Raw genomic sequence first — 10,958 nt, forward strand, 5'->3', positions numbered from 1 at the left:
CATATTGTATTTCAAATAAAATTATTTTGATATGATAGAACCTTCTATGTTAATAAAAACTCATCTTGGTAAGTGTTGGTAGTCAATTAGCACTTAGTCTTAAAAAAAAGTATCTGTATTTAAAAAAAATTGTAGATACTAAAAATCAACTTGCAGACATCTTCACAAAACCACTAACCAAAGACTCTTTCTAACCTAGACAAATGATTTGTGTTTTGATGACTTATGACTTATTTGTTATTTATGCACATATGCTTCTATTATAATATGAGGATAATTTATTATCGTGTTTGATTTCTATAAGCTTCTCTTTTCTTGTTTAATGATTATATTTTGTTTCTAATCCTTGTATTTGGGTATGTTTTTATGACATTTAAATACTTAGTATTTCTTTTATTATTTGATTAGTATGACTGAACATGATGATTATATTTACTTGTTCTTGGTTGTTTACTGTTATGAGTTTTAAACTCAATTATTTTGATGATATATGACTAGTGGTATGCACTTTTATTTGGTTACTATGAATGACTTTCTGGATTATATGACATTCTATGAAGTATTATATTTTTAGTGTGATGAATGGTTATGATATCTTGTTTGACTGTTTTCTATTCTCATGTATTTTGGCTATATTATTATGGTATTTGAACAATTTACTATTTCCTTATTTGCATGGTATGGTTGAACAAGTATGTTATTTGGCTATGTGGATTTTATAGTTAATCTATTTATGATTGTTGCTTCATGGTTCTTACTTCATGATTTGGTTGATGGTTTTTCATAAATGCTGTTTGAATGTTTAGTTATATTTGCATATTTAAATTTTGATACGCACTTTGGCTTTTTGTTAATGCCAAAGGGGGAGAGAAATGGGATTAAATCAAGAACTCACATGAGTAATCAATTTAATTTTAAGATAAGCACAAATTCAAAAACAAAGGGGGAGAATTTATGTGAGTGATCGACTAGGAAAAAGTGTGTGTGTGTGTTTCTTGATTTTAGAAGTTGTCATCATCAAAAAGGGGGAGATTGTAGAAGTAAAGTTTCATTATGAATCAAAGGTGATTCAAATGTGTTTTGATGATAACAATTATGATAACAAAAGGTGATGACAAAAAGCTCAAAGATCAATCAAAGAACAACTCAAGTGAATCAAAGATCAATCAAAGAACAACTCAAGTGAATCAAGAACAATTCAAGAGTTCAAGATAAGAATCAAGAAGAATTCAAGACTCAAGAAGAAAGTTTAGAGTCAAGAATCAAGATTCAAGGTTCAAGATCTCAAGATTCAAGATCAAGATTCAAGAATCAAGAGAAGGCTTAATCAAGATAAGTATGAAAAGTTTTTCTCAAAAATTGAGTAGCACATGATTATTCTCAAAACATGTTTACCAAAGAGTTTTTACTCTCTGGTAATCGGTTACCATATTGTTGTGATCAATTACCAGTAGCAAAATTGTTTTGAAAAAGTTTTCAAATTGAATTTACAACGTTCCAATTAATTTCAAAAAGTTGTAATCGATTACAATGTTTTGGTAATCGATTACCAGTGCCTTTGCACATTGAAATTCAAATTCAAATGTGAAGAGTCACATCCTTTCACATAAAAGCCTTGTGTAATCGATTACACTGATTTGGTAATTGATTACCAGTGACTGTTTCTGAATAAATCGAAAGATGTAACTCTTCAAAAGGTTTTTGACATTTTCAAATTGGTTTTAAGTTTTTCTAAAAGTTATAACTCTTCTAAATGGTCCTCTTGGCCAGACATGAAGAGTCTATAAATGCAAGGCTTTGATTTGCTTTTCAATACACTTTTACACTTATTCAATCAATCCTTTACAAGCCTTGAATCTCTTTGAACTTCTCCATCTTCTTTGTACCAAAAGCTTTCTAAAGTTTTCTGGTTTTCTAAACCTTGAAAACTTATGCTATTCATCTTTTCATTCTCTTCTCCTTTTGCCAAAAAGAATTCGCTAAGGACTAACCGCCAAAATTCTTTTTGTGTCTCTCTTCTCCCTTTTCCAAAAGAACAAAGGACTAACTGCCTGAATTCTTTTGTGTCTCCCTTCTCCCTTGTCAAAGAATTCAAAACAACACAGTCTGAGAACTCTTTTGATTCTTCCCTTTCCCATATACAAAAGATTTCGAAGGACTAACCACCTGAGAATTCTTTTGTATCCCCATTCACAAAGTTTCAAAGGTTTAACCGCCTCAGAACTTTGTCTTAACACATTGGAGGGTACATCCTTTGTGGTACAAGTAGAGGGTACATCTACTTGAGTTTGACTGAGAACAAGAGAGGGTACATCTCTTGTGGATCAGTTCTAGTGGAGGATACATCCACTAGGTTGTTCAAAGAGAACAAGGGAGGGTACATCCCTTGTGGATCTTTGCTTGTAAAAGGATTTTTACAAGTTTGAAAAGAAATCTCAAGGACCGCAGGTCGCTTGGGGACTAGATGTAGGCACGGGTTGTTGCCGAACCAGTATAAAAACTATTATGTGTTTGTCTCCTTCATCCCTACTCTTTTAATTTCCACTGTGCACTTTAATTCCCGCTTGTAATTTTGGTTAAGTTTCTTTTCTATTTTTCATTTACTTAACAACATAGTAAAAACCTTAGAAGAGTAAATTTTTAATTAGTAAAGGTTTAGGAATAATTAATTCAACCCCCCCCCCTTTTTAATTATTTTGAGGCCACTCGATCCAACATTTATATTGTTGCAATTTTCACGAGGGATTTAAAGAATGCACACTCTATTGTGACACACGCACATACTTTGGCAGCAAAGCATATGTGGTACCTCTCGCTACCTTCCTGGAAGTGGGCCTGGAGTGAGCTTGAAAACAAATTATATTATTCTTATGAATAGATTTTATAATTTTTTTTAAATTCATTTTTTTCTTTACTTATATCATTCATTCGATTTTTACACTTCCCTCTATCCTCTTCTTATTTCTCTTAGCTATTAGAAAATGGTACAAACATAATTTCTATGAAAAAATGTTACTTTTAATTCAGGTTGTTCATAATTATAACTTTTACACCCTAAATTTTACACTTTTCCGTATTTTTTTTCCTTAAATATATTTTTAGTCCTTCAAGTTTAAGATTTATCATTTTCAATTTTCAAATTAAAATTTATATTTTTCAATTCTCAAATTCATGTTTTTGTAAGTTCATTTTTTGGAAGACAAATAATAATATTAATATATAGTGCAGAGGGATACCCACAAGGGGTGGGGAGAACATTGCACAACAAGAAAAACATAAGAGTCCTCACAAAAGTTCCCAGTGGTCCTACTAGTAAAGCTTCACTACCCTAACATACCCCAACATCATTAACATCCAACCAAAAACCTGTATACCACTTAAAGCAAAAAACCCCACTATACAATCAACTCCCTCCCAAATTCTCGTCGGGGTTGGAGTCCCTCCAAAACCAAGACAAGAACCACCCAAACACTGCCCCAAACAATCAAGGAACATGCTTATCCCATCTATCTCAAGGACTTTGACACGAAAAATAAAAAACTAGTTAACTTTACATATCTTTTGGCAAGTAAACTCCTTCCTCTATATCATTTTTTTCACTTACCTCAGCCTTATATCCTATGGAAACAGTGATTATACGTACACATACACTTATATATATATATATATATATATATATATATATATATATATATATATATATATATATATATATATATATATATATATATATATATGATCAAAAACAGTATGATGCATAGTCTAGTTAAAGTACTGGAAAGATTGCTGTCAGTTCTTGTATATAGGCACATGCTTTACAACCTAATTAAGGTATAGTACCATCAAGAATCCATAGAGCAATAAAGAGAAATTCTACATATATGTGTTCGCACCTTCCTTTGCCTTGGTTGTGCTAAAGACCCTTCAAGTTGTTTCTCAAGATTCTGCAGCTCCTTTGTGTTCAATGGTCCAAGATCTTCCCCAAGAAAATGCCTAAAACAACAATACATTGGAAAGTTAATTAACTTTACATGGGTGGTTATGATTTTCTAACCTTTGTAACTATATTAATTAACTCCTTTTGTTTGTGATTAAGATACATATGCATGTGATTGCTGAAAACATGATAATATATTCATCAGAAGGTATTAGATATTAGATATATATTAAAACAAGTCTATTCTTTAGAAGAGGCATAAGTGATTACCTCTGGGTCCTTTGAAGAGAATCATACTTTGCCTTTAGCTTTGACACCTCTTGGTACCAGCTCTGATTGCCAAAACAAAAAATTAATAAATATTCACTAACAAGATCAAATTAAATGACTGTTGTTATATATAGAGATGTATCATATCATTAAGACTTACATTAATACATATATATATATATATATATATATATACTATATTGTTGTAGACAAGGCTATCTTTTTGCATTAATTCTATCTAAGAGTTAGTGAACACATGCGTACCTGAGTTTCACATTCAACGTGTTCGTCTTGAGGAGTAAAAGAGCTACGATAGTATCGCTCAATAGTTTTGGTAGTCCTGCAAATTAAGGGAAACTGATTGGTCAATATTAGTACAAAGCAAATTACGTAGTTGTGTAAATGTTGACCCTTTATGTTTTACATAGGAGATTAAAATGGTGAACATGAACAAGATCCCCACAGTCTCAAGTAGTCCATCACTCAACATGAACATGAACTCATCAGCAAACCACATTAATGTACCTATATAGTTTGCTAAAACCCTAAAAAAATTACATTACTGCAGTGTCTATATATATAGTTTCCTGAAAATATGAGACCAAGATTCCTTCTTTTATTCATTTGATTTATGGGGTATCTCTTTGGCTTATACTACTGTGAAATTATGACTCCAAGCTAAATTCCAATTATCAGACACTTCTATTAATTTTATTATTTGCGTTTTCCATCTATCTTAGCTCCTTAAGATAGAAATTGCTCAAGGCTACAAACTTTCATCTTTCACCAAAACTTCATAAATAACTATTATATTCATCAATGCTTCACTGCAGGATCATTTATCATGAATAACATTCCCTATTGACACTAAATAGTAAATACCCCCTAAGTCCCAACAACTATGCATTAGATAAATTTAGCAGCTTTTGCAATATACTAAGTCCAGACAACAAAAACAATTGGCAGCTAACAACTCTTTTTTCTTAAAAAGAATAATCTATACTTCTAATCTTTTTTCTGAGACTCTGACTTGACCAAGTTACAACAGCTTAGTAGCATCATATTGCACATAAATTTTGTAGAAACAAGACTTTAGTTGTTTTTGCAAACTTTTATCTGAACATACACTTAATTGTTGCATCATATTGCACATCAATACACTAGAAATCTTACTTATTAACATGAAGTATAAAAATTTTCTAGTCACATATATAGCAGTACTTATCAATGGATCAGTACTTCCTGAGAGCTGGGACAAATTTGCATAATGAACCTAATATTTGTGCTTAATGTTTTGACAGCAGGAATGGAAAGGAGATGCAGGCCATCTTAACATAAATGAAACTTACTACAATCTTATTCAATGTCATTGGCATACACCTTCAGAGCACATGTTGAATGGAACAAAGTGAGTTTTCCATTTTTCATTTAGCTTCTTTAACTGCTTGATGCAGTGCTAAGGAAATTCTTTAGGCTTGGCTTTGCATGAGTCTCCATATAAATATAGATGTCTTCTATTTGTTATTTAGGTTTGACTTGGAACTGCATGCAATCCGTACAACCTCTAAGGGAGAGTTTGCTGTTATTGGAATATTGTATAAAATTGGTTCTCCAGATCCCTTTTTTTCAAAGGTTTGCTCTTGACATCTGTGTACACTTCTGAGAATTTATTTATAAATGGCTTGTATAGTGTATAGATTACTACATGTTTCTATATCTAGTTTAGATAAATGTTTGCAAATATGTAAATTTAAGTACATATAGTTCTCTTCTCTTCCCTATAAATTGTAAGATAACTTTGCCCCTTCTGTGATTCTGTGAATCTCAAATTTTAGAAGAAGCAGTCTATAGATAAAAATGAAAAAAAGGGCTCCTAAATTCTATTCAATGCTGAAACTCTGTACTTTGCTTTATAAGCAAATAAATGTGGTTAAACTATTTTGTCATTTTAAAAAATGGTCCACAACTACAATTTTGACTACAATTTCAAGGATTTTGTGATCTTTGCATCTACAATTATAGCCATATTAGCTGCATAGATATATTTATCCATACTTTCTTACAATATCAAGAATACAAAGCTATAATTGTGACCACAATGATTATACATAAGTCATAAAAGAGAATCTAATTTGATGCTGGAAAAATGATTATGTGGTTAATTTCGAATTTATGTATTGTAACTGAGTGAGTAATATGGTGCTGGAAATGACTGAGTGATTAATTTCAATATGTTTTTTCTATAACAAAAACTTTATTCTCTCTGGCAGCTGCTCAATGACATAAAATCAAGTGTGGACAAGGATATAGATGTAGGAGTAATCAACCCAAGAGAGATCAAGTTTAAAAGCAGACCGTACTACAGATATGTTGGTTCTCTTACAACTCCACCATGCACAGAAGGTGTTGTTTTGACAATTGTGAAGAAGGTTTTGTACTTTATTCACATGATTTTCTTAACTAGAAAAGACTATATTTTTACTAGACACCCTTTTCTAAACTTATGTTGCATGTGTATTATAGGTCAGGACAGTCTCAAGCGAGCAATTAAGTGCCTTGAAAGGAGCTGTTCATCATATAAGTAAATTAGCACCCACTAGATCTATCATGTTCCCTAAAACAAATGTTTTTGAATTTATATATAACTGGAATACACCAATGTAAAGACATTTTTTTTTATTTTATATTTAATCATGAACTGACATATAATAAAAAACTATAGACTGTTATAAAAATGACTTTAATTAAAAGTCATATATTTACAAGTAAATTTTAATTAGTTAATAGTGTAAATATATATATATATATATATATATATATATATATATATATATATATATATATAATGTTTTTCAAGAAGCATGAATACTTCTCTTTTAGAACTATTTATCAAATCTAAAATTCCCATATAAGTGATCATACAATACAAGTACATCTACTTAAGCATAATCTAAATTGCAACTGTTTTCCACAGGGATATGAGGAAAATGCAAGGCCAACGTAGAAACTTTGTGGAAGACAAGTTTGGTTATATGGAGCTATGGAGAATGAAAAGCCTACTTAAATATTTGTATAAAGATGTGAAGGGAAGTAACTGCTTCTACACTTGGCAATAAAGTAGAGTACAAAGTATGGACAAATAAAGGCTACATGAGGGTACGATCAAGCACCTGGAATAAATTTAACCATTTGGAGGTCCAGTTTAAAGCGGGACAAGTTTTTGCTGTAAAAGGAACAAACATATAACATGTTTCTCTTTTGTTGATTGTGATCTCGTTCCCATCTCAATTCTCACCATTTTTTTTTTGTTTTCTTTCTTTATCTAGTGCCTTCAATTTCAATACCCTCAAGCAGTGACCTTGTTTGTTATTTCACATGCTCATACACTAGATAAAAAAATGATTCAATTATCATTCTTTAACACGTTTCCATGCATAAACTACTTAAATCAAATGAATTGATTCCCAGGCTTCCCAGGCTGTAAAAGGAACAAACATATAACATGTTATGAACTAGCATCAGAGTAAGAGTAAATGGACATTTAACTTTGGTTACTGGTTATTCAGCACTGAACTAGTAACCACTTCAAAAGTAGAGCCTACCTAGCTTCTTCACCTCTGCTTATTCTTTATACAACTTTGGTTACTGGTTATTCTTTAAAAGTTTTACCTTTGCTTTTCTTTGGTTACTGGTTATTCAGCACTAATTTAGGCATTACTTTTTTTGCAAAACATTGAACCTTGCTTATTGTATAATAGAAAGCTTAATCAGAATATTATGACTACTTATTCACCTAGGCATAGAAACAGTAAAGCCATAAAAAGCCAAAGAAAAGGATAGCCTTACTTATTCACCTACCTAGCTTCTACTTCTACCAAAGCAGTAATAAAAACACTAACAACATACAAACACTGTATCAGCAAGACCAAGATTTATCAATGAAATACTCAGGGGAGTGAAATACCAACTTACTATTTGGTTGTAAAGGTTTATCTTCACCAGAAAAGCAGTTCCCGTGGAATTAGCACTAGCAAACAGTATTTACCTCTGCATCACTTCATTTCTCCTACTTGCCTAAAAATAGCACAAAGTAGTTTGTGTTATTTTCACTCCAAAACAGTTCGAATATAAAATAATCAGCTTCACTAACATCCAATTTTCATAATTTCAACAAACATCACACAAAGTACTTTGTTTGCTTGTTTGTCTATTTTGAAAAAAATAATGAAAAGCGAAAATAGGTAAAACCGTAAAAGAGGGACCAAAAAGAAATCTTACAACAAACCTAATTTGGTGCACCTCTGCGGACGGTGGGAGCTGAGTGATGATATGATCTCAGGAAGGGAGACCTCAGTGACTGAGGAAGGTCTTCAGAGGTTTTGTTTGAGGCTAGATAGGGCGCGCGAGAGTCTTGTTCGAGGCTAGTGTCGCAACGTGCCCTTCGCGGGCGAGAGAGGGCGAGGCTCATGGGTGCACTTTCCAAAGGAGGAAAGATGCGCGGAGTCGCCACCAACGTTTATTTGTGGAAAACGTCGAAAAAACCGAAGGAAACCGGTCAAAAAGAAAATTCTAAGTTCGGGAGTTGTATTTACGCTTGAGGAAGGTATTAGCACCTCTCACGTTTGTCTCAAAGGACAACAGCCTATTTTTTAGAATTGTGGAAATTGTGTTACCTTAACTTTTATTTCTTTTTATTTTTTGAGGTCGACAAAAGCGGGGCTCTTGCTCCTACGTACCCTCCATCGAGGAGGAAATCAGACCTACGTAGTTCTTTCTTAAGCGTGAATCAAGCGATTCTTTTTACTGGAAAGGTGATCACTTAAAGGTGTTGGGCCTTTAAAAATGATCCATTTAACTTGGTAAGAAAAACTGAGATAAAACCTTCAAATCCTATTTTTTGTGGACGAGCTTGACTAGGCGAGTTGATTTTAACCTTAATTTCACTTTAGTTATTTAGTCAATTCAATTAAGAATGAGAAATCCCAAAGAGAAAACGTCCGATTGATTTTTCGCTTTATTTTACTAAAAGGTATTTTTTGATTATTATATTATTATTTTACCTCTTTTTTTTTATTTCCAACGTGGTTACGGCATGACCGAACAGTCGGAATTCATTTTAACCGAAATTAACGGATGATACAATTCAAACGATCGGTGGAAATTTATTTTATTCTTAGATTAGGCGAGAAATGACTTAAATAAATGACTTAAGCACGTCAAAAGGGGGTATAAAAAGCGAATGAAAACGAGAATAAAAATACATGAAACAAAATCTGGACCACCACGGGTACATAGAGTGAATTGAAAAGCTCGGTTTGAGGTACTTACCCATTGAAGACTGAAGAAAACGAAGAACAAACGATGAATGTTGAAGAACGGTCAAGAATCTTCGCGTAATTACTCACGGAAACGTTACGGAAATGTTACGGAAGCGCCTCGGCTTGGATTTTCTTCACGGAAATAATTTTCCTCAGCAATTTCGAGAGAATAAGAAGTGCCAAGAAGGCTGAACCCTTTTCTTCTTCACTCCTCCCCCTATTTATAGCAAAATAGGGGAGGAGCTTGCCACCCAGCTCGCCCAGGCGAGCAAGGTTGCTTCCTCCAGAAGCAACAGCCTTCTGGAGGAAGGATCTGGAAGGCCCAAGTGGGCCATATTGCTATTTGTACCCCCCTTTTTACTAAATGCACCCCCTTCTATTTTTTTGGTAATTCTTTTTTCGTAACGATACTTATTTTCCTTCTGCAAGGTTACGAATCCTTATGAATTATGTATTTACTCTTTTTTAGCTTTCGAAGAAGTTACGGAAACTCACGGATTGCGCAAAAACACATCTTTTCGATTTCCGCCACATCACGGAATTTCACGGATCGCGCAAGCCTGCTTCCTTTTGATTTCTGACACGTCTCGGGACTTCATTTATTGTGCAACAAAGGACGCCAAGTATCTCAAAGTGGCTAACCAAAGGTTGCATGTCATCAAGTAATAATCCCCGGACGAAATTAGGGTATGACAGTTGCCCCTCTGATTTCGTCCGTCCTGCCCTTTCCGCGATTAGTCCATGATAATTCTCATCTCTACTCCTTCTTTTTTTCTTTTTCTGCACAACACAAACCAAAATACAAACAACAACAATAAATAAATAATATACATATACACATTTGGGAAAGGAACCAATCGGGAAAATAAACAAAGATCATATTTCCCAGTCAAGAGGATCCGCCCTTGACGATGAAAAACTCTGGAGAATGGAGGATCGCACTAGAGGGTCCTCACTAGTCAATCATGAAGCATAGCTCTAAACTCTTTGGGTGGAGGATGCATGAACGAAAATGCAATTCGTGGAGCTCCGAAAAAGGATTCAGAATGGGGAATTGCACTAAGCAATCACTACGCATGGCTCCAAACTCGTGGGTGGAGGACACATGAAAGAAAATGCAATTCATGGGCTCTGAAAAAGGGTTGAGAATGGAGAATTGAACTAAGCAATCACTACGCATGGCTCCAAACTCGTGGGTGGAGGACACATGAACGAAAACGCAATTCATGGGCTCCGAAAAAGGGTTGAGAATGGAGAATTGCACTAAGCAATCACTACGCATGGCTCCAAACTCGTGGGTGGAGGACACATGAACAAAAACGCAATTCATGGGTTCCGAAAAAGGGTTGAGAATGGAGAATTGCACTAAGCAATCACTACGCATGGCTCCAAACTCGTGGGTGGTGGACACATGAACGAAAACACAATTCATG

General features: G+C 33.7%; 1 protein-coding gene and 1 pseudogene across 1 annotated transcript; one reads left to right on the plus strand and one right to left on the minus strand.

Annotated features, from left to right (window-relative positions):
* Positions 1-2,019: 2,019 nt before the first annotated feature.
* On the minus strand, positions 2,020-4,724 carry LOC121174729 (agamous-like MADS-box protein MADS3; the record flags this gene model as incomplete). The annotated part of the gene is made up of 5 exons (XM_041014652.1): positions 4,654-4,724; positions 4,472-4,547; positions 4,208-4,269; positions 3,894-3,993; positions 2,020-2,043 (listed from the first exon to the last, which is right to left on the minus strand). Coding segments are annotated over exons 1-5 (333 nt in total), but the record flags the coding sequence as incomplete, so codon positions are not given.
* A 664-nt stretch (positions 4,725-5,388) lies between these two features.
* LOC100780274 (alpha carbonic anhydrase 4-like) lies at positions 5,389-7,271 on the plus strand (annotated as a pseudogene).
* Positions 7,272-10,958: the final 3,687 nt, after the last annotated feature.

The sequence above is a fragment of the Glycine max genome, chromosome 4 (assembly GCF_000004515.6).
Source record: "Glycine max cultivar Williams 82 chromosome 4, Glycine_max_v4.0, whole genome shotgun sequence".
NCBI lineage: Eukaryota > Viridiplantae > Streptophyta > Magnoliopsida > Fabales > Fabaceae > Glycine > Glycine max.